At 36.5% G+C, this 24,655-nt stretch overlaps 2 protein-coding genes across 8 annotated transcripts in view; one reads left to right on the top strand and one right to left on the bottom strand.

Annotated features, from left to right (window-relative positions):
- The window catches only part of PPFIA2 (PTPRF interacting protein alpha 2), a 286,017-nt gene extending 282,628 nt beyond the window's left edge, over nucleotides 1-3,389 (top strand). For 4 of the 7 annotated variants that reach the window (XM_039703927.1, XM_039703924.1, XM_039703940.1 and 1 more), the window contains one exon: nucleotides 1,944-3,389. In XM_039703927.1, coding sequence (XP_039559861.1) covers nucleotides 1,944-1,972 — 29 coding nt within the window. In that variant the 3' untranslated portion in view covers nucleotides 1,973-3,389. The remainder of the gene's footprint in view (nucleotides 1-1,943) is intronic. The other 3 variants (XM_039703926.1, XM_039703930.1, XM_039703937.1) reach the window with 1 other exon arrangement.
- Nucleotides 3,390-6,711: 3,322 nt separating this feature from the next.
- Nucleotides 6,712-24,655, bottom strand: part of ACSS3 (acyl-CoA synthetase short chain family member 3) — a 65,217-nt gene continuing 47,273 nt past the window's right edge. Inside the window, exons 10-15 of the mRNA XM_039703942.1 lie at nucleotides 23,220-23,283; nucleotides 13,428-13,509; nucleotides 12,377-12,499; nucleotides 7,796-7,895; nucleotides 7,540-7,715; nucleotides 6,712-7,275 (exon numbers count right to left, since the gene is read on the bottom strand). Coding sequence (XP_039559876.1) covers nucleotides 7,210-7,275; nucleotides 7,540-7,715; nucleotides 7,796-7,895; nucleotides 12,377-12,499; nucleotides 13,428-13,509; nucleotides 23,220-23,283 — 611 coding nt within the window. The 3' untranslated portion in view covers nucleotides 6,712-7,209. The remainder of the gene's footprint in view (nucleotides 7,276-7,539; nucleotides 7,716-7,795; nucleotides 7,896-12,376; nucleotides 12,500-13,427; nucleotides 13,510-23,219; nucleotides 23,284-24,655) is intronic.

The raw sequence follows: 24,655 nt of genomic DNA, 5'->3' as shown, positions 1-24,655 counted from the left end.
ACATTGCAAAGGCTAATATATGAGGCTAACTGACAATAATATACTACTATTTCTCTTCTCACTTACCACATACTCGTTTTAAAGAAGGAACAAGATGGTGCGAACTAGAACTTTAGTATATGCACTTACTGTAAGGGCAACTTCAAAATACCATGCAGATAATAAACCAAAAAGCAAGTTCAAGTAATCTTGGATTCCAGTAAGTTATACTAAAAATTAAAACACCATACCCCCCACCCCCCACCAAAACCAACCATGCAGGAAAAATATTTCCTTCACTATTATATCAATCTTGAAAATTTAAACAAATTGCCTGCAGCTCAAGAATGAATGCATAAACAGAAACTGCCCATAGAGGGAGATATCAGATTGAAGGGCAACAGAGGAGTTTTCAGAATTTTGCCAGCACAGTTCCTGACTGACAGTTTCTTCATGGAAGGAGCTGATTGATACTTGGATAAAAGGGAAGATTATTCATTACAACAAACCTCCTGAAATTTTCCAGATCCATCTTAGATTGAGACCCAGACTTTTGTAACACCTTGCCTAGACTACATCAGCAGCTGTGATACTCTGCTGAAGTAGCTGCATGCACAGAAGCAGAAACTAAGCAGCAGAGGGGAGGGATAGCTGGATGAGCTACCACACAACAGCGAGATAAGGGAGTATTTCAGATAGTAAAAGAGAACATGCCTAGAAAGGGCAGGCCAAAAAGAAAGCAGCAAACAGACTGCACATGAAACAAATGCAAATGGCCTGTGATTACAGCAGGCTGCAGATTCTGGCATTCTGCTACTCTTATGAGAGTAAGAGACATTCTCTCACAGAGACTGTCAATGGCTTGTGAAAACAGTTTATGCCAACATCAGATTGGTACAACTTTCCAGTGTCTTTATGGTGTATCTTCACAGCAGCTGTGTCGTGTTAATATACTCTCAAATTGCATTTCAGGTGTTTTTTTCTGAGTATTTATTGAAACCACAGCGAGCTGCCAGAAGCCATGTGCAGACGTTCTCAGAACAGTTATATGAGCTTACTCATCACAGGCCTGTTTTAGTGTACTTGGTACCAGAAATTTAAGAACAATTAAGGCTGCTGGTGCTGGCCATTTAATGTTGCAAAGAAACGTATTACAGAGCACATGGGACCCATCAAGATTTCTGCTGAGGTGGCTAGATGTGGTGGGCCAGCTGAGCAGCTGCAATGTCTTTATGCAAGCAGTGGATTTGGCACTCACATTATCCAAGCTTTCCCAACACTTTTTAACTTCTCAAACACTTGTCATTGCCAAGTCAGAAGGGTCATTCAGATTTCTTGCCACATGCTGGAGCGATAGAACATATTACTTTAACTTTTATTCTAATGACATACTAAAGGAGATTTGGCAAAACCAGTTACATACTTTACCAGTGAAGTGTTCAAAAGAGGATTTGTAAAAACAAATGGAGAAGCAGCATTCCAAAAAGATATGAATGACAGCTGGAAGCAGCTAGTCCATAGCAAAGAAACCATCACAGTGAAAAAGGTAAATGCTGTCAAGCTGCAGTGAACTAGGAAGAAGAACCACGAAGTACATCAGCAATGTCTGTACACTGAAAATCTGTTTCACATTGTGCCAAACAGGCAAAGATCTCCAGATGCAGGAAACTAACCGCAGTGCTGCACCAAAACAGCAGGAAAACAACTGTAAAATAAACATAAGCAGCAGTCTGTGTTGACTGGGGACAATTAGTAAAAGATTAAAATGAGTTATTAGTAATTTTATGTTGCAGATCTAAAATTAAGTAAATGCATGCCTCCCACGAATACTCAAAATCCATGTTTTACTAATTTAGTTACTAAACTGCTTACTTAGTGCTATATTTTCTGTTGTCATTGCACTTGAGACTGAATTAGAATCATAAAATCTTGCTAATTAATGTTTTGGGTTTTTTTTTCCTTAGATGTCATCTCTTTCTTCTACTTTACCTGAAGTGCACTACTACTACTTAGGAAAAGAGCATTAAAAATCTCTGCAAGAACAGGTTAATAGGGAAGAGGACACATAATGTTTATCATACAAACAGATATGATGTTCCTTTCATGTATTGGTTAGTTTAAAACATGAATAAAAAATACCTAAATTGAAAAAAAAAAAAAAGAAAACAAAATATCCCCCTTTTCTCTCAGCATCTCTGTCATCAAAAATTTGACAGTAGTGCACATCCAAAGCTTTTATCAAATGAAGCCACTCATCTTTACGTTGTTACATCTGTTTTATTGTAAAATACTAGACATTTCCGTATTTACTGTGTATGTATTTATTTTACAATGTGTAAGTCTTATGTAAATGGATATAAATATGATTTTTTAAAAATTAAATCTATGGTACATGGGGTCTCAGTGCAAACATTTGACAATACAGTGTCAATAATACTGTTTGTATCTTTCCATTCCACCATTTTTACAGTTTTTGGATTGTAACAGTCAAATTAATATGTTTAGCAGAGTTAGAAGCTTCAACATGTTCCTACTGAGAAAAATCTGTCAATATTTAAAGCTGAACATCTGCCTCTGATGATGTATATTAGAATGACATAACCTGGAACTGAAGCCAAAATGGACCTCTACAGACAAAATGGAAAAGTTAAATACCTACAGAGAAGCACCATGATGGCTCATCTCTTAAAAACAAATACATAAACCCAGAAGAACTGTTTATAAAAAAATAAAAAGCAATTTAATAAAACATGATTTGTACAAAAAAACCAAAAACTTTCTTCTACGTTACCTGCGGACCAAGAAGAATCTTGCTTTATCAAGAGCCACCTTTTCGTTCCAGGATCCTCAAACACCAGCCAGCATTGGAAAATGAAATCTAATATTTGCATAGAATCAGATTCTTCTTTCCAGATATATTCAGCAAAGAAAAAGAAAGAAAAAAGAAGCCAACCCCCACCATTTCTTCATTCTAACAGGGCATTAGACAGACTCCTGTCTAACGTTATGCTTTTAGCCAAGATGGCCTTGCTGAGACTTCACAAAAGTCAGTTTTATCAGAGGAAATAACTGAAAGACAGAGTGATTAATATATAGTGTATAAAAGTTTAGAAGAGCAACTATTACCTGCTGTGGCTTTATTTGGTGGTGTTATTGTTGTTTATTCTTTGTTTAAATGGGAAGTTTCAAAGTAAGACCTACTTAATAGTCATTTACCTATTTGCTATTTTTCTGCTGCTTGATCTTAGCTCAAGACCTGTCTTTTAGTTATTTCTTTTAGCAGTTTGATCTGCAATGTTTGCACGTACATAAACATTTGTTTTGTCTATTTTTATTTGGCAAACTTCGGTCAATCAGATGGTGAAAGATTTTTCTCCCCCAATGTCAATAAAAAAGAGAATTCAGTGCTATTTGTGTTCATTAGTCTATTAAGTTTGGTACGTAATAGCATTAAGTTTGGAAACCAGATACTTCTCACAGCTAAGCACAAGAACATTTTGGCACTAAGAGAGATTATTACGATGGAGTTACTGGTGAGAATCTGCCACGAGAGGGAGCACAGATCTTGCTGATGGGTGCAAAGTGCTGGCAGGGGTATAGCACACAACTGTACAAAGCCAGGGCTCTTGTATGCACAGTTCCTTGGACTTGACCAGCATTCTTCTCCTCCCTCAGCCTCCTTTTGGATTATTTTAGGGCAGAATATCACAAAGTAAAGTAATGCAAACACCGTTACTGTCACTGGCAGTGGCAGCAATATCATGTGACTATGCATTCCCTCAAACAACAGCTCTTGTTTTACAAGTGCTGGCAGGGGTATAGCACACAACTGTACAAAGCCAGGGCTCTTGTATGCACAGTTCCTTGGACTTGACCAGTGCAGTCGCTGTCGCTGCACTGTAAAACTGTTCTGTAAAACAAGAATTCCTTTTGCAGCTGACACTAAAACTTAGGGGGCAAAGGGGAATTAAGTGTGTTGGGGAAAAGAATGAGCAAGATTTTATGACCAGTGTGGAAGTTGTCCTGCCCCAGGAGTACAGCACACACATATATATTTCAGTGGAAGAAAACAGACTAGAAGAATTTAAAATGGTATTATTGTGACTTCAGTTTTGATTTAAGGATAACATATCATGCCTCCTAATTCACCCGTCACCTTCACACAAGCTGAAGCTCTACCCTCTACAGCTAGAAAAAGCAGTTATGCTAAATGTTGCCTACTTGGCTCCAACCCTTTCAGTACACTGAGAACAACTACTACATGTGCCTCTTCCAGCCAAAATTCAGCAATTCAATGACCATTCAAATCTACCCACTCACTGCTAATCTCTAAAAACAAAAGTAAGAAAATTAGTGCTGTACTACCACTTGTTAAATGGGCTTGTTCTTCTTTATGGTATACCCTGGTTGCTGGGCAGCAGCAGAGCCATGTACAAGGGTAACTACTCCTTCTCCCTTTCTTGAGCTTGGCTAAGACAAAGCATTCTGCAATTGCAGTTCCTCAGCAAAGGCTCTTTTGGAAAACAAAAGTAATGGCCATGAAACAATGATTTCACCATGCTGTATTGCTGCAATAAGGTGCCTTTCTTTGTCTAGGCTTTGTGAATGTTGATGCTTAAGACATTTGACGTTTCTGGAATTCTCCACATTACCAGCATGGCAGTATAGCGAGTACACCTGAATGCTCTGTCCTCTTTTAAAATACGAGTCTTGATCTGAAATCACTTCTACCAAAATAGAGGGAAAGAAAAAAAAACCACAAGATCACAAGATTTTTTGTTAAAAAGAGAACATAAAAAAAAAAAAAACCCACAAGATTTTTTGTTAAAAAGAGAACAAAAAAAAAAAAAAAACCACCTCCAAGACAACAGCTCAGCCTTCCTCAAAAAGCAGAAATTATTACAAATATTTTTGTCATGGAGATGCCTTAAGAATGTGACCTGCTGAAGTTCTTCAAAAACAGTTCAGAGGAAAGATAATTTTTTCTTACTAATATTAATGTAACAAAGCCCTTCAGAAAAGTAAGTGCATGCCTGAATATCTTTTACTAATGCTGTTGAGGATTTTGTGGGTTTTTTTCACCTCCTTAAAAGAAGAGACCCAAACTAGAAAGCAGTTTACTTTTCCTTACAAATGGAGAAACTGGTGTAAGAACATGAGCTATCATTGGGAAAATTATGCAAGATCTAGGAAAATAATTCTCTTCTCCTACATGCATTGCAGGATCTCTTGTAGAGAGTTTCTGCTCTCACTAATTAGTTCCCCTCCCCTGCTCTTGTAATTATATGATGGCTGCAGCCAAGGTAAAGATAACAAATATACACAACAATGTCTCACCTTCAATTGTAAAAGGAGTGGCCACACACCATGTGAATGTGCCAGAGTTTCTCTGTGATAAGACTCTTATAGTGTATCACTGATTTAAAAAAAAACACACCACTGACAACTCCCAGGAATTCCCTCTTGCTCTGTAACTGTTCAGCACAGGTTGCTAAGTTGTAGCATTGTGAAAAGCAAAAAGTCTCTGCAAGTTAGTCCAACATTTGGCATGGGCCTCCTGTTAAAGCCTTTGTACTTGAATAATTCATCCAGAAGAAAATAAAATTATAAACTAACTGCCACTTCTATAAGAAGTATTTCACAAAAGTTTAATGACATCTCTGCAGAGCAAAATTATTCCCCCTTTTAAATCTCCAACCTGTATATTTAGCATATCTACCATAAAGCATCTTTACTCAGTTACTTTGCATGTGTTATTCTCTGTTCAGATGGTGATTTTCAACCATCAAGTGAATAGCTGAGAGGGAGGGGGAGGACCTTATGCAATGATTTGGTAGGAAACAAGGACAGCCCAGGCTCAAACTGGGCTGGTTTAGCATGACTGGCCCAGCTGTCTGCAGTCCCTAGTGAAAAACACATGGACATTTCACTCAGCTCTTATGTAACTGGTAGAGCTCACCAACTCCACAAAAGTGTCACAAGCACAAGGCACCACCAGGGTATGGCTCATGTTAAGTGGAACCTATCACCTTTTAGCTCCTACATCAATCTGTTGGTTTATTTCCTCACTTCACAGGGATATCATCCTTACCTCTATCCAGCACTACATAACAGTATTTCTGGACCCTTCTGGGGACCTCTCTTATACAACAACATCATCTACTTACTGTTTCTTTCTCTGGTAAGCACTGCTGAGTTTGAGCAACTTCTCTGCTTTATACTTTTCTGGGAGCATCTATTTTTAAAAGGACCTTTACATTTATTGTTCAATTAAATAACTGCAGTTTGAGAAGAAATGTAGGTAGAAAATGTATCCTCTATCCTGTGGCTTGTTGAGAACCCTGTAAATGTCTGGAATGGCCTACAAATTCCACAATGGGCTGCTTAGTATCCATATTTGCTAAATTTCTTGGTTATATGTATCTCAGCTTAAAATGTTTAATTATGGCAGCAAAAGCACATTCTGGTTGTCCTTATCATAAGGGATACAAACCAGAAAAAAATTACCAGAAAATGCAAAGGGTAAATGCCTGCCTTCATTTATATAATATACATGGAGTATTTGGAATATTACTGTGAACAAATCAAGATTTTCACAGATTTGAAAGCCAGAAATTATTTATCATTTTACAAAAAAGACTCTTCAAAAAGTTATTGAGTAAAAAATTTATAGAAATCTAATTTATGGCAGAAAGACTTAGGGGAAAAAAAAGAAAATGGAATCAAGAGAACTAATCTTAAAATTTTAATTTTAGAAAAAATCTAGAAGACAAGAGCTAATAATTTACAAGTAAGAACAATTTATGTCTGCAACAATTTTCACAATCAAATTCCTTTTTTGCTGTCCTCTGTTCATAGTCTACCTTTTGTAAGCTGCTTTAGCCAAAGAAAAGTTACTGGTCACATTATAAAATAACAGATTGAAATGCAAAGTTACATGACACCATATAAGATGGATAATCCAATGACTCCTGCCCTTTAAAACTACAGCAATGTATGAATTCTATTTGCAATTCTTAGCCATCTTAATAACCAGCATATATTGACAGCATGCAGAGACTTTATTGTGTGTCAGTGGCTGTGGCAAGATGGCAAAGAACAGAGTAATGATTGTGCAGTAAAAACATTTAGTCCCAAATCATTATTTGCTTTTAAAATGTGTTATTAACAAGAAAAAGCTTCTTTGTATACTTGAAAAACTGAAATGCTCATTATTATGTATTATCCCATTTAATTTTTCTTTAGCAATTCTTCAATGTGTTTAAACACACTAGCATCTTCAATGGTTGGTGTTATCTGAAAAGTAAGAATACAGTAGCATGTGATAGTAGATAAGAATTTCATTCAGAGATTGTTCTAAATTTATACTTCAAAAGAAGTCAAGAAAAAAGCATCTGTAATGCTCTGAAATACGAAAATATTTTGGATAATCAGCAATAGAAATAAAACATAAAGTACTACCTGAAGTCGTGGACCAGTTACAGAACAGTCAAGGCACCATTTTGTGCCTTTGGATGTGCATGTGTGCCTAATTCACTGAAGCAAACATCTCTAAATTACCTTGTATGGCTTTCCACTGATGAGTGCAGAAAGAGCAGAACGTGGAATCTTGCCAGAGCGTGTTTTTGGTAGCTGTGTCACAAACATCCCCTTCTGGAAAGCTGCTACTGGACCTATGTTGGTCCGAACTCGCTCAACAATCTCTTCCAAAATCTTACTCTCTTGTGTCTTTATACCTGGTGAAGAAGGTAAAATCCTTTATCTTTTCTGAGACTTTTGCAAGTGTTAGTGACATCAGTTGTCAGTGAGTTCTCACCTTCTTTCAGTACACACAGTGCAAATGGAACATGTCCTTTTAAAGGATCCTCCTGGCCCACAACAGCACAGTCTGCCACAGCAGGATGGAAGAGAATACACTGAGGGATGGAAAAGAAAATTAAACTGAACTAAAAACAGACAACATTTCAGTGAAAAAAAGTGGTATGGTATGGTATGGTATGGTATGGTATGGTATGGTATGGTATGGTATGGTATGGTATGGTATGGTATGGTATGAATAAAAACCATAGACTTTTTCTTACATTTTGACAGCAAAAGGTCAGTACAATTAGAATTCTGATTACATGTGTTGAAGATGTACGTGTGTGTATATATTTTCGTATATACTCACACATGCTTTTCAAACAAACAGAAGAAATAAAAACCTTAGCAGCACAAAATAGAAATATTGAACAAACCACAGGTAATTTCCTTACAGCGTTGTGAGAGTATCACATCTTTGGTTTTGTTAGTGAGATCTCTGCTGGAACAAATAACATTTGTCTAACATTATGAGTAACGTGGTGCTTAAATGCAGGGAGTAAGGACCAAAACCACAGGAGCACTCCCACTACAGACTTTATAAGTCTATTGGTTCATTTTCTCTGACTGGTTTTCTTTTCCATTCTTTGTTGCTGTAAAAGCATAGTTTCAACCAAGGCCAAATACATGCCCAGCCTTGCCTTGCAGCTAGCCTAGCTCAGCTCACTCTCTTGAAAACATTAGATCTCAACTTCCTGAAACAAAAAAGTGAGCTTCCTTCCTTCCCACTACTTGTTTACACAACATCACATTGATAAAATATATCAAACTCTTTATTAGGTAAAAAAATGTAAATTTCCAATTAGCCAGCTGAGGTACTCACTTCCAGGAAAACAGACACCAAGATACATACCAAGATGTATGTCACTAAGTCTGGGACAAAGCTGGCCTTAAGATGCCACCAGTTGTGAATCCTCTTCCAAAGCAACTGGCTCTTTTTAATTTACCCCCTCACATTGGGGCATTTTGCTGTCAACAGTGTTTTCAGCACTTTTCAGTCCTCTGGACTCGACCACAAGGAGGACCTAATCTGACCCTACACAGAAGCCACATAACGTGATTGTGCTTGTTAATTTATCTGTGCATACAAAGACTATGTACTTGCTAATAACTGATCTTCACATACTGTGTTCCCAAAATCAAAGGTTTTAGGAATAAAGACACTTTTTGGTTGTTTTTATTAAGTAGGAACACCACATTTGCACTGGCTACTCATACAATGGTGTGAGAATGTGAAAGACAGGAAAAGTACAGAGAAGACAGGAAGAAAAACCCTGAAAGAATAGAAAGCTGTTGCCCTGATTAAAAAAGGGAGGTTCTTGTATGACCTGTTTATGAAACTGATGGGGAAAGAAACAATTCAAAGGGTTTATGATAACCCATTTTCAAAACAGATTTCACCATCCTTAGGCTTTATAGTCAAAACAGGAAGGAGTGTCATGGTCAGTACAACACACACTAAATAGTTTTTAGCAAAATAAATCCACTCAATGTGTTTCTAGCACTCTTTGTCAGAAGCTATACTCATTTCACAAACTATGATCCTAGACATGTTCCATTCCAGAAAAAAGGCTAATGGAAAACACTGACCTGACAGCAGATGCATACTCTATTGAATTACAGAAGCATGACCACTTATGCACAGCTTTCAAAACTGGATTTTTCACAGCAATTAAATACGATATGCACAAACTAAATACAGAAGAGTGCACTGGGCTTATAAAAGAATTAGAAGGGCAGAAGAGCCTACTTTAAAAAGCTGAATATACACAAAAGCATTTGAATTCAGGTACAGTCTACCTTGTCCAAAAGTCTTTGTATCTGCACTGACAAATCAAAGAGGAATTAATCTTATGCAAGTCCAAATCTCTACAGGGTTTCATTGCATCACATAGATTTAATACACTTTGGTCACCTACAGGCCAGAGCCTCAGTAATGCATTCCATTTCTTGCTATAAATATCTATTTTTCCCTGCTGTAACTTCTTGACCATGGCCATAGAAACCTGATAGGCATATATACCCAAAAGGAAAAACAAACAAACAAACAAAAACAACAACAACCAAAAAAAAAAACCAAGAAAGAAAAAGACAATGAATAATGAAAAAGTAGACTATTAAGTCTACAACCACAGTAAAACAGTAAATACTGTTTTCCACAGGAACACAGGAAAAATACCTACACTAAATTGGCATTACCATCAAATATCATAATTGCCTACCAGACACCAAAAGGACTCCTAAAGAGAAGACTTAATTGTTGCCAGATTATTTTGTTGCACCTTGTTTTTGTCATTCTAGTCTGTCACTTATTTGTAAGTATTATGGTTAGCTGGAATAGTGTAGTTATTGTAGTATTTTTCTTCAGTCTATCCCAAGTTCTATCAACATACCTTTGACTTTTCAAATGCTAACTTCAAATTACTGAAATCAGTAATTAATAAATTTTAAATTTTAAAATTAACAAACTTCATAAAACAACTGAAAAGAAGAACAGAAACAGCACTAGACATTTAAAAATTGTTTAAAAGTAATAAAAAACTTCAGGAAGTGAAATGGTTTTCCTAGTATGATCATGGGGTACAAGGAGGGATGGCAAATGCAGCAGCAGACAGAAACACTGTGATCAGGGGAAAGGGATTTCTCATTATAAATTCCTCAGTTCTCAAATCTGTTGCCTCAGATAAACAAGATTTGACTAAGCTTTTTTTATTCAAGGGGCAAGGAGGGACACCACAGATGTACAGACCAAAGAAGAAGGTAGGATCAACATGCAAGATGAGGTTCCCATAATGGCCACCATTCACTAATTGGCCAGGTAAACTCTAACATCTACTGCATTGCAGTAAACATGGAGCTCCAATAGTATTAACAGGTACATTAGACAAAGGAACTCATTGTGTGGAACATAACAGAGCTAAAACACTTAGTCAAAGCACTAAGGGAAAACTAATAAAACTTGTAATGCAGCTAAAATGTAAATGTAGATAACGTACTTGCTTAACAAGGTGATTGTCAATTACATAGTGACTCAATGGACCTCTAATTCTGTAGTTACTGATCTTACTGAGGAGCAAACTGCGGTGTTCTTACCACTTTTCCATTTAACTAGCAATTTCTTGTGCATGCACTAAATCACTCCTGGTTTTCAGCTTTGTTCAAAAGGTGAATAGAAAAGCTTCTAGAATGTTACAGTGATGAAACATTACGTTTCTAGGGGTAAGACCTAACTAGTAGGGAAAGAAACAGAGATGCTGAGCTTAGTATGATGGATCCAAAGGTAATACAGTAGATGAGGTGATTCAATTAATCATTTGTTACAGCAGCTTCAGACCCAGGCTGAAGCAAAGAAAATGCCCAGCTCGGCCCATGAGTAGTAGAGCAATAAGGGGTTGGGATGAGATTCCTGCTGTGCTTCAGTAAGGGAACACAAAAAACTACTCCTAAGGGAAAGAGGTTTAAGCAGACTGAAAGCACCTTCATATCTCCATAGACCTAAGTCATGCAGCAGCTGTTTCAGCTCCCTGTCTGACCGATCCTTGATGGATTAATGTTCATGTGAACTTGTTCACTTCAGTGTAATTAGAATTTCTTCTATTCTAATCTTTATAGCCTTCAAAATAAAGTAGTCACTAGACCAACAGACAATATAAACCAAAAATCAACTCACAGATTAGTTTCTGATTCAGTGAACAGCTGAATTCAGAGTTCTTAAAAGCATATTTTTTCTTGTAGACGCCCAGCACACCTTTTCCTATACTCTCTGAATAAGCAATTGATATGTCATCAGGGAAATCTGTAACTGGCAATCAATCACAGTGACTCCAAAAAGGTAAGTGAACAATGATATGAAATTCAGACACTATTATGAACTTCACTATTTTCAACTTTTTTGAGTTGCATGGGTATTACGTTAATGACTTTCAATTTAACAGCAAGGTTTTTAACAGAAATTTTCATTGTTCATTTAGCACTGCTCACACAATAAGAGACAAAACAGCTGTCAAAAAACTCTGAAGTCTTCCAACCAAGAAAAAGCACTGAATATTAATCTCTGGGAAAAAAAAAATCAGCCACTGATCACTGTAGTTTAGGCAAAGAAGTTTCTGCTACTAAGTAGTAGAAACTACTACTGCAGTAGCTGGTGAAACTCCCTGTCACACTGACTCTACACTATCCTAATGCAGTCCCAAATAAACACATTATTGGAGCTAAAAGGTATGCTTCCCACCCTCCCACACTGCTCCTTAACTCCATCCTCAATCATCAAGTTATGCCTGCCTTACCAATCCCACAGTATAAAGTGCTTATTATTGACTAAATTTGTTATGTTTCTGAAAAGCATCTTAACAGAAAGAACCTGAAACAGGAAATACTTTGGTTAAAAGTACCAATGGAAATGCAAACAAAACAAGTAGGGAAAAAAAGAGAAATCTTTCTGTGTGAGATTTTGAGAGGTGGTGAAATGTGGGATTTTCAGTCTCAGCTTGTTTTATTCATCTTTCACTCTTCTATTTTGTTGTCAGGCAATGCTAACCTCTTCAATAGCACCTGCAGAAATTCTGTGTCCAGCAACATTGATCACATCATCAGCTCGAGACAGCACATACAGATAGCCATCTTCATCCATATAACCAGCATCCATAGTATCATAATATCCCTAAATACAACAAAATGAAAAATAAATTCAGAAAGAGCACTAGGAATATTCATTAATTTAACAGAAAACACACACAGACAAAAAAAAAAAAGAAAAATAGTTTCACATTATATATGCTTTTGGTGCTTGAAAGATTTAATTCTGTAATATCTGTCACCATTTTTATATCATATTATCCTCTGAAGTTCACTTTACAGAAAGGTTTTGTTGTCTTTATTAATACAGAACAGAAAAAAATAGATAAACCCTGACTTTCTTCCAATTCTGCTTACTTTGATCCCTGACAGCTTGGAGATGGATGTTGCCTGGATCTACACAAGAAAAATGGAATTACTGCAATATGAAAGTTGTCAAATTGGTCCTAAAGATACTCCTGTTTGCTGTACCCAAACATACACTGTCATCATGATGCAATTGCACACTAAAAATAATTTGTGTGACCAATTCACTCACTTACTTTCACTGAGCCAAATCTTCCATTTTGAGCACTTGTATAGGGCCAATCGACCTATTTCTACAAGGAAAGAAGTAAGCCAATCCTTGGATAGTTCATCTGACAAGGAAACATAACTAATGCAGCAACGAGCCTCCAGTGTATTCAGATGTACAGTGGACAAGTGCGTATTTTGGAGTGATACAAAGTTAGCATGGCTGCATGCCAACAGGAGGAGTGTATTTGAAGCTGTGCTAGTGTAAGGTTGCAGGTTTATATCTTAGATTAAATGACATGAAATTACTTTTTGGCTCAGAAGCTTATGGTTTACTTCTTCTGTTTCAGATCTTAAAAAAACAACAGCATAACCAAGAGCTGAAATTTTAGGTGAAAAAGGATTTATCTTGAAACAGTTTTAATTATATAAACTTATATCCAAGACCTCAGTTCTGAAGCATTACCATTAGTTTAAATAATTGATTTCATAATTCTTACTGGAAACTTTTGGAAATATAACTTCTGAAATGTTTCTTGATTTTCCCAAAGACCTGAGAATGCTCCAGGAGGCAAAGGCAACCTTAAATTGAAAAGAACAGAAGGAAGTAGTAAGAAAAACAGATATAACAAATACAATTCACGCTCTCCATTCATACTTTGTTTTCAGACAAACAATCACTGTCCGAATGATTATTTGTCTGAAAACAGTTCAGCTTAATAATATGCTGGTAACAAAAAAAAAAAAAAAGGCTATGTATTATTGTCATCAAATGTATATAAGCTCCGCACAGTATCCAGACCTTACTTTTTGCATAATACAAGCACCTCAGTAACATAATATTTGGTCTAGGAAACACTATATACTGCATTATAAATATGTTAACAGCATTTAGCTTTTTAACATTTCTAAGGATTAAGCATCTGTTTGAAATTTGTGCATACACTATGATACAGGCAACTGCATTATTACAGGTCTCGCTTTCTCTAACACCCATACACACCCACACATGCACAGATAGATGAATTATCAGAGAAACAGATCTTCAGTTTCTGTAAAAAGATAAAACTCAAAGGAGTTCAATCACAACCATCTGAATACTGCTTTTCTGTTTAAACTGTGAATAATACTACTGGAAATACTGGAGAAGTTCTGTGAAAGTATATTAATACAAGTCACTAATAGAACTTTCTAAAATAATTGTACTTAAAGCTGCAAAATTCTGGATTGCCTTATTAGTTGAGTTTTGAATACATACTAAACCCCTTCTTCAGTCAATGATATGGGCATGAGAAAATATGGGACACCTCACAGATATATCTGTCAGAAGAGAAGCTGCAGAAGCCTTAGCTAAAAAAGTGCTTGTTTCTTTCTTCAAAGCTCTGACAGGGTCAAACACAGATTTCTTTAACTGCCTGAGAGATATATATTCAGGCATATCAGCACAAGTTTTATGAAGTTTACCCCTAATAACAGAGAGATAATGATCATGTAAACAAGCATATTTATTTACATAAAATCATAAATGCACCATACAGATTTTACCAGCATATGCCTGCATTGCTAACTAGCAAGTATTTAGCCAGAGGTATTTCATTTTCTATGATAGTATCCCTGTGAAACCAGAAGCTAACATCTCTAGCAGAGAAATAGTTCTACATAGCACAGCAATTCTGGTGTCATTACAAGTCTAGGATGGTCAGTCGCAAGAACAGGTGCCACCATCTCGGTGACATGTACATTTCTAACATGACATTTACAAAAAAATAGTTATAGTTATTTATATATATAAAAATAGAGAGAATGTGAGAGAAAAATCCTAGCTATGGTAAACCCAGTACAAACTACATTAAAAAGGTCATATCATCCAGTAATGATCTGAATGCTTGATTTTCTACAATCCTAGTTTTTTAAGCTTAATTCAGGTCAGCTAGCATAACAGAATATACTACTATAAATACTACTGCTTTTTCTCTGATGGTTCTGGCTCAACACATCCCATACATCACATTCCTTGAAAGTACAGTTAAGGTATGGCCAGAAATGCCAAGACACTTCCCACATAGTTACCCAGGGTTTAGGAGGACAGGCTGGCTTCTGCCCATCTGGAAGAAATTCACTGCCCTATTTTAAGCCTTTCAAGCTTAGTAAGTGTCTCTGTGATATAAAAACATGACCAGTGGGGTGTTTGCCTTGGGAAAAAAGATTGGAAAAACAATATATTGATCCTGGTGTTTGTGTATGCAAGTGTTTAAAAAGAAAGAAAAAAAAAATATCTCGTTTAGATTCAAGAAAAGCCACCAGAGAATGGCAGTTACTATGGTTGTTACCTGGTTGCTAATAACACAGCAATTCATAACAGCCTCAGTCATTGCAAATTTCACACTTTAAATTTATTTAGCAGGCTAACATCTTTGTGATGGGAGAGAAAGAACAATTCATATTGATAAAATCCTTAATTTCCCCACAGCTCTATTCAATACTTTGCAGTTAGTTACTGAATAGAAAAAAAAGTATTTTTGCTGAAATTAGAAAAGCATTTTCTTTTCTGTCATTGTTTAAAAATCTGAACAGAGAAGTGTGGGACATATCACCAAAAATAAAACCTTCACTTTCACTATTTAGTTTTCTAGTCCTTGTTTGGATTTTTTTCTTCAAATGGGGACACCAGGGGTGTCTCATGTTCTAGTTTGGTGGAGGTTTTTTTAGGAAAATTGTATTGATAAACACATCCACAGAGCATATTTTTTGTGTGTCTGTGGAAAACAGACTGCTTACTTAGTGGCTACCTCAGGTATCTCTGCAGCACATACCATAACACAACACAGACAACATCTGAAAATGTGCTTCCATGGCTTTCTGTGAAAGATTACTTGCAGTTAGGACCCCATTCATCCACTAAGCAAAAACTGAATGCCCTCTTCCAGGTGTCAGTCATTCAGCACAATAATTCCAGAGCAATGGGCAGATACAATTCTTTGAAGACAGCAGAGCTCTTGCCATCATGACTTAGTAGAATTTCTAGGTTGTGTGCAAACTCAAATTAATAAAGGTAGAATTCAGCTTGCCAGAACATTATTATGTGTATTGAAATTTTGTCAGGACATCAGAATTAAAATCTCCAGAGTCAAATATACCTCATAATGACTGCTGTCAGTGGGAATGCTGCCATAAATTCCAAAGGGAGCAGAACTGGATCATAATTACATGCAAGAAGCCAGAAGAGAGATAATGAGACTGTCCAAAAATAACAGCAACCTGAAAACAGACATCTCTTGTTTTTAGCAACTCCTCCATAAAAAAAAGGAACATTTTGAGATGTTTGATTTGGGTCTTTCTGCCCTGGAAAATGTAACACACACCCACAATAACTCAGCATTTGAAAACTGTTGCCTCTGTCTAAAAACTGAGTTGATACACAAGATCTTTTGGCAACATTTTTACTAAGAGATGTATTGACCAAAAATGCCAGGAATGCATACATAAGCATGACTGCCTCTCAGACAGTCCTGCTTTCCTTTCACAAGGGACAGGATCACAGAGGGTCAAGACAGGAGTAGGATGGTTCCTTCGTTATCATTTTCACAATACACAAAGAAGTTGTTTTCCACTTGGGACATATTTACTGTATTTCTGTAGCTGTCTGTTACCAGCACTGTAACAGCAGTACAAATTATGCTATTCTCCATTTGCTCCAGTCAAAGAAAGATTAAAATTGGTGAAGTACAAGAATACAGACCCAGGCCTATTTCTCATTTAAAGGTTGAATACATTTAAAGCAGCATCAGAGAAATGAGGCAAACTGTGTAAATTAATGATTTAAAACATATGGGTTCATTTAGCAAAGATTCATTCTGGTTACACTTTACAAAGATAAGCAGGTAATTTCATTATCAATTGGAGAGACTAAGATGAATGAGCTTGACAGCACCACAAAAAAACTCTGAAGTATTTTAACAGTAACTGTTTTCTGGTACAGAATTTTAAATGACAATTATTATTTGGGTTTTTTAAGCATTGTTTCACAGTTAATTTATTTTTCATGTAACAGTGGTAGACCTTTCAAAGAACAGTCCATCTTTAGCTTAGCCCAAGAAATCTGACTCCCACATAGCACATCCTTTCAGAATGCCACTCATCAAAATGGTGTAAGATTCCTTGTTAATGTAACCAAGCACTTATAGACGGAGAACTCAAAAGAGAATTTGCACAGAAAAGCAGATTTCTGAAATGAAATAATAAATTATTGGAGATGTTACCATGCTGGAATTCAGAAAAGACATTCTTTTATTTCATGGTAGGCAATGATACTCTGAGGCTATTCATTACAGCCAGTCAAAGTAAATACAAGCCACTGTTAAATGAGTTTGGGCTTCTGAATGGAACAAAATAATCTTGACTGGCAGCTATAATTATTACTCAGCATTTATGTAGGGTTATGTAGGGTTGTGCATAAATATCACTCTTATACAAATTTTTAATTGGAAGTTTGAAAGGCATCTGGAAGCTTTTCCAGACTATAGGAACAACAACACAGAAAAAAGGGTGAAGAAGGGTAGAGGATCTTGAACATTCATCAGTCTGCATGAAATATTACTTTAGTTAGCTGAAAGGAATTACAAAAGTAGTTGATCTCAGTGTGGATTTTGCTTTAGTGGGAAAAGAGAAAAAGCCATCAAAAACCAGTGAAAGTGCTTGGAAAAAATTCAAAGGAAGGAAAGTTCAAATGATATTTACATGTACTCAGCCAGAGATCTGCCATAAAAACTATCTTTGGAAAAATTGCTCTCACATTGGAAGACTGACTTATTGTTTTATCTGTAAAAGTAAAAGACAAAGCTGATAAACATATAGAAGGCTGTTAGGTAGATAAATCTTTTGCACAGGTTCTTTATTTAAACTGACCTTCCATATAGCACAAGCTGAAAGATGCCATCTACTAAATCCTGCCTCGACCCCACAACTTTTGGTTAAAATAGGTATCTAGATTAGGCCTAAAAATATCAAAGTAAACCACCATACTCCCAAGAATTCATTCCAATGTCTTAACACTTTCACTGCTAAAACAGTGCTTTATTTGTCATCTGAATGCATCTAGCTTCAGCTTCCATTTTATTTATGCTAGGTTAGACAGCCATCTCTCAGAGATTTTTTTTTTCCCCTGGCCTTTACAAGTTCACTAGTTTACTGATCTGGGGTGAATTCCATACCACAGGTTTGCATACTATGTAGATTCTAGCACTCGGGTCACTCTCATTCATATTTTCCTCAAAATGCAGTTACTTTCTCAACAGTCTTTTGAAATACAGTCATAAGAACCAAGCATAATGCATCAATGGATGTACTAACACCACACCCACAGGCAGTAAAGTTGTTTCCTCTTCAGTTTCCCTGAATAACAAGGAGTCATATTGCCTGCAGTTACACTAGCAGCTACCTTTCATTCAAAGATCCTGTGTACCCAGAGGTTTATCCACTGTACCAGAAAAAGCTCCTTTGAATGTCACTGCTTTGTAGGGCCCTTCATCTTATAGATCCAGCAAATTTTCACTTTACCTAGCTGTGTAGCCCTTGCTTACAAGAACACATTTTCACTGCCTCCTTTTCTTCCTGGGCAGTGGGAGAGCACAAAAAGAGCTGTGACTTTTCCCATGGGTGTATCCCAGTTGGAACAGCCAAATGTTAGCTCTTCAAGTCTTACAAGATCTTACTTCAGTTTTTTTAATGAATACCAAGGTACTATAGTGTGCTCAAAGGATTACATCTTTTTCTTTCCCTTTTCTTCCTTTAAGCTCTCTTGGTTAGCATTCTATTGAGCATTATAATGATTACAATCCTGGCCTCAGGTTGCTTCATCCTTTCACACAGACGCTGACTTTCTTTTTAACACATTGCAAGAAATATTGAATGAGTAAGCTCTCTATTGAACATTTATTTGGTCACTAAATACTTTATAAATATTGAACACATTACCACAAATTGGAAAACTGTCAATGGGTTGCCTAACGTGAATAACACCTCTTCTACTAAAGGACATTCATTCACTCTAAGGCATTTGCTTTGGAAGTACAGTCATGTTTCTCTTTGGCTAACTTATAATGTACAATCATAAAATTATGTGAATTTATCATCACTATTTCTTCATAAATATTTACTATTTAAAATTAATAAATATTTTAAATGTATTTCAGTTTTCACAGCACTGTACATAAAATTTAGCATGATTGCACTCGATACAATGGAGTGGGTCACCATTTGAAACATTCTAACTCTTTTAGAACATGGTGGTTTTTCTTCCTCTTCCTTCCCTAATTCCAAATCCACAAAAACAAAAAAAGTTCCACAACATTAGTAGTCTACATAGCCTCTCACACAGCCACTTTTCTTAAATACAATTAAACCAATGCAACTAAAGCATTTCAGTATCACCGTATGATGTAAATACATTATCTGACCACCTGCTGAATATGGAACATATTTATGTGATTCCATGCAGTGGAGATCACTAAAGCAAACTTGTAAATACTTACCCTGGAAAACTCCACCATCATGGTACAAAATTAACTATATAAACAGTAGAAGAAGTGTAACTAGGGTCTAGCAGCAAATTTACTAGAATTTCTTTTTCCTCTGGAAAAAACGAGCACAAGGCAAATGTAGTCCTGTTGTATGTAAATATAAAGAATAATGCTAGCTAATGAGACAGTGCTGATGACTGCTTCAAAAAAATAAACATAATCAGTTTGTGATATTTTCAATGTGTAAGATGAAAAACTGGAATTTACATGGGATTCCTCTTTGCTAATGTTCCTTATAAGAACAGACAACCTAGAAAATTCTTATGGCTAATCAAAATTACATATATACATACAAGTATATACAAGTATATTTTCAAGTGTGCATCAATTACAGGCAGGCCACAGCAATGCAAGAAGAAGTGTGTCACTAAACCAGACTGATTGTGCTAATGGAAATGGAAGTCACTGCTGCTATCATTTTCACTTCAGAATAAATTCTCAGAATCTTTCATGTCCAAAAATTCTAGCTCAGAAAAAAATACACAGAAATTTAAAAACAATTCATACAAGCCCAGCCTCATAATCTGCAGTTACCTTTATTTTCCCTTGTCCTTCTATCACATTGCTTTCAATTATTATATCCTGAAAGACCTGTGAAATTTGAAATATTATTGCATCGTCCAGGTAAACTAGTATCTATGAGCGTTTTTATCCAAGAATAATTCATTCAAAGGGCAGAGATGATGGTTATATGGAAAAAAAAACCCAACAAAAAACAGAACAGATATCAGTTGGCAGAAAAGTAAAGAAAATAACATACTTGAGGCAGCAAGTTAGAGCAATTAGATATAAGCACTACCTTTTTAGAGTATTTGACTCCTGCAGGATGAAATTAAAATTTAAAGCTCTGCTGTAAGCATAGATATTTTAAATACTGTACTTAGGAAAACTGCAGGCCTCAAGCAGCCTGAAATAGTCTTTACCAGGAGTTAGTCTGGGATAAAAACAACCAAGAGCTTCAGTTTACCACTTCTGCACAGCTGTCATTGTAAGCAGTGCATGGCCACTCTCCTCTCCAAGAAATACTTAAGAATATTTCTCAAGTCACCTATGCTACAGGTGAAGCAAATCCCTGTGTTTTTTTCATATTTTACTAGGCTGTATGACAGAATAATAGTCAGAACTATCCTGAGTCCCCTGTTTTCCCTCACGCTGCAGGGGAACATGCTCTGGGCTGACAAACAAACACTGTTAGTAACAAGGATCATCTCCACTACTTTAAAGGGTCTGTATATGTAGAAGACTGCTGAAGAGAGAAATGCCTTCTTTGAAGGAGGACTTCATGAAACCTTGCTTCAATAAAAAAATAAAATAAACAATACAATAAACACAGACATGATAAAATAATAGTATCCCTGTGGGATTACACTTTCTTGAGTGATACGCTGCAAATAAAAACCAAAAAACAAACAAAAAATCCTCCCTCTTTTCATTATCAATTCATTTGATTGCAGCAAAAGTCATGCTGAGCAAGATAAAACAAAACAAATGAAACAACAACAAACCAATATATTAACACATTTGTAATCCCTTCAGAAAACATCTACATGTGGGGCAACATTAGGGAAGATAAATTCTGGCTAGAAGAGGTAGACATTAACCCTAAACAGAATCTTCTAATATGGCAATAATCACTTCTGACAGGCACTTAAAGACAGTAAAACTCAAAAACATATGTGTGCATATTGCAACATTACCTGTTAATCTGTCTTTAGTTAGTTTTGTTTGGCAGAGTTGCTAAAGGTGGAGTTCATTCCACTCTTCTTTTGGTAGATAAGGCTAAGTACCTACCCTAAGCCAACTGTGCCACTCCTGGAGGCACTGGAAAGGGATTTATTCCATCCTAGCTGAATGACTAGGCATCAATAACAATAACTAATCTGAATATCTAAGCAGCTAGGATCAATTTTCTTACAAAATACCTTTTCTCTCTCGATTGATTACAATCCTGTGTTTTAGTATGGCTTCAGACACTACAGAGGTGAGAGCTTGGAAAGACAGTTTTCCACCCTGAGCTGGGTTACTGATATTGTGAACAAAAGTCTATAAAAGATTGGAGCAATTTTAAGTACTTGTGCTTGGTATGAATGTACATATTCAACAATGGAGTGAATGCACAGTCTTACACACGTCTCAAGAAAACTACACCTAAATATGAGTTTGCTGACTTGGGGGAGTTAAACCTACACATCTGTGTCCTGGTGGCTTAGCTGAAGATTCTGAGAATGAGGCAAGGTATAAACTTCATCCAGAAAACACACATCTGCATCACACAATACAGTAAGTTCATGTGACACTACTTTAGTCTCCACAGGGTCTAGTTACATAAGATTAGTCGTAGAGCTGAGTGAAAAGCCTCCCCACCTCAGCAGCTCCACCTCCCACACAAGCACTGCGCCAGCCCACCCACACTGTTGGTGCTGCACGTCTGCAGCTCCAGCGCGGCAGCTCCTGTCTCTCACCCCCAGCTCGTGTCCCCCAGCCAACTGCAACCCTCAGCTAACTGCGCTAACAATTCAACAGAATTGTTGAATGCTTCATCCACTTCAATGCTTCAGCTTTTGACAGCTTTTCAGTTCACTGAAGGTTAATACTAATCTTTGCATTTCCTTTCATTCGTCTAAGCAAGCAGTGAAGACTCTGAGCCACCACAACTCTCCAAAAATCTACCACAGAAGAAATGGAAGAATACATTTCCTTTGGGACTGGTATTTGCTCTCAGTTAGAAAGTGTTCAGAGCTGAAGTTATTTTCTGTGACTGAAAAAAAAGGTGGGTACAGATACCACATTCATCACAAAGCAGGTGTCTCTCTCAGAGGAAAAAAAACTGTTTGAGGAAAATGCCATTTGCCTGAAAGCCTGTAAAACATCCAGAATACAGAGCTGGCAAGGGCTGTAAAGAGCACTAGCCCATAGAATGCTACAGGAGTAAGGAAAGATCCCGGCAACAGTGAGAAGGCAGCAGGATAAATGTATCTGATGATGTTCGGGTGATCTAAACAGAGGCCTTTTTATGTAAGGAAATGTGCCTTAGAAAGGTGTACTTTCAAAAAGAATATTAGAGTTTATGGAACTCATCTGTCAGGAGTCTGGTAAATGGTACTATAAATCACCTACATGATGCATAGCAGGGTTTTTTTTTTCTTTGTTTTTTTTCCTGGAGTCCTTTCCTGCATGTATTTTGTCCATGTACTGGTCTAAATGAACACTCTTTCATGGAAAGCACACACAGGAACATCTTGCTGTATTTTTTTTTTTACAGAGAACTGAAAATACATGGTCTCCTTCTAAGAAGGTGCATCAGTTGGGATTAGGAGATCATGAAAGAAGAGGCAGCATCACACCTGTAAACTGAAGCATGCCAATCTGTATTGCTGTACTATTTCACTAAATGGAAAGATAAAATAGTGAAGGGAATGATTCAGTATCTTGCTCATACATTAAAAGAGGAAGGCATCATTCTGTGCCAACACTCTGATAATTTAGAAAACGGTAAACTTTGCTGTAGTCTAAGAAAAACTCATTCATTCACACAACTTTATCTGCAATTTTTCAACATTAATGAACATAAAACATCCAGGGAGTTTGCTATCCGTATCAGAGACAGACAGACATGCTTTTCAATTCTCATTACTTCAATTATTAACTTTTGACTAAAGACAAACAACCCATGTAGGAAGTTTTTTTTAACTGTACGATATTTATTTTTCTTACTTTACCACAATATTTCCCAAAGTCTTTGCCTTCACTGGTTTCTTATTTTCATCCAGAATCATGACTGTAAAAACATAATATAGGAAGGAAATTCAAGTTTAGTAGTATATTTTTAGGAGAAGGTAAATGTCTTTCTTTATGGATATCAACTTATGTCACACTTCAGAATGCCAATACACCAAGCAACAGAAAGAATTAAGTAATTTGTGAGTGCCAAACTGGATAATCTCTACTTTATTAACATTCAGCCTTAAGTACGAAAAGTCTTAAATAATACTTGTGCTTTGGAAGCAGAAATAGCACAAAGTCCCAAAAGGGAAAAACACAGAACTAAAAAGTAAAAGAAGCTTTCATACTGGAAAATCTAAACTTCTACACAGCAAAGGACCATTAAGATACATGACAAATATAAATAAAAAATATGTGGGTGACATGAGCAAGAAATAACAACCAAGATGACTGAAGTCTAACCCCATTCATGTGAAATACTATTAGCAGTACATAAGTAAATCTGGTTTTCTAAGGCTTTCAGAAGTCTCAGGAAAATGCCCTTCAGCTAACAAGATTCATTGTAGTCTAACATAAAGAGGTTAAGAAACTCTTGAAGTACCCAAAGTTGCACAGCAGGCTAATGCTCAAAATACAGGACAGAACCCAGACTTCCTAAATGAAGCCTTTTCCCTGGATGACAGGGGTCCACCACCTTCAGTGAAAGCATCATATCCTGATACTGAGATTTCTGAGGAAATCATCTGAAATAGCCTCTTTTGGGCAGTTATCTGGGAAATGAAGTTACTACCATCCATTCCATCTCAAGGTGTGGGCATAAGAAAGGAATGACAGATACCACCTTGGCCTATGATAACAAAATTACATGAGGTGAAGCAACTAAACCACAGAAAAACAGGGAGGGAAGAGTCTGACAGACTGGGCTGATAAGAATTACAAGCTTTTTGAAGCCTGCCCAAGCAATGAAAGCAATGTTCAGCTGTATCTAAATCTCTACAAATAATCTTACATTCTGTATTACAAAGTTCCAGAGGAAATGGGGAAAAGTGGATGACAGACTTCTGACTAAAACTCTGCTAAAACATATATGAGTAATATCATATCCTATCTCTTCAAAGAGCACCATCTGTAATTTACTCCTTCTGGCTGAAGCTACTCCTTCAAAGGTGATGGTAATTTTAAAGTAACAGAAGAGCCTGCTGGAAGCAATGGCTCCACACACAGACACAAGCAAGTACACAAGGCCAGTTTTACACAGACCCGATGGTGTAGCTGTCAGTGTTTTCTCTCCTATTTTTATGATACTAAGTAAAATCTAATCAGTTTACTGTAACTGTTTCATCAAGGCTCTAATCCCAGTATTTAGTCTTTTCCTTGGAAGCTACATATTTCAATGCAGAAAAATTTGGGTAAGTGAGATACTGTGC

Source organism: Passer montanus, unplaced genomic scaffold (genome assembly GCF_014805655.1).
Source record: "Passer montanus isolate IOZ18808 unplaced genomic scaffold, ASM1480565v1 scaffold17, whole genome shotgun sequence".
Classification (NCBI taxonomy): Eukaryota; Metazoa; Chordata; class Aves; order Passeriformes; family Passeridae; genus Passer; species Passer montanus.
The sequence above is the reverse complement of the archived record's forward strand: the minus strand, read 5'-3'. Positions and strand labels throughout refer to the sequence as shown.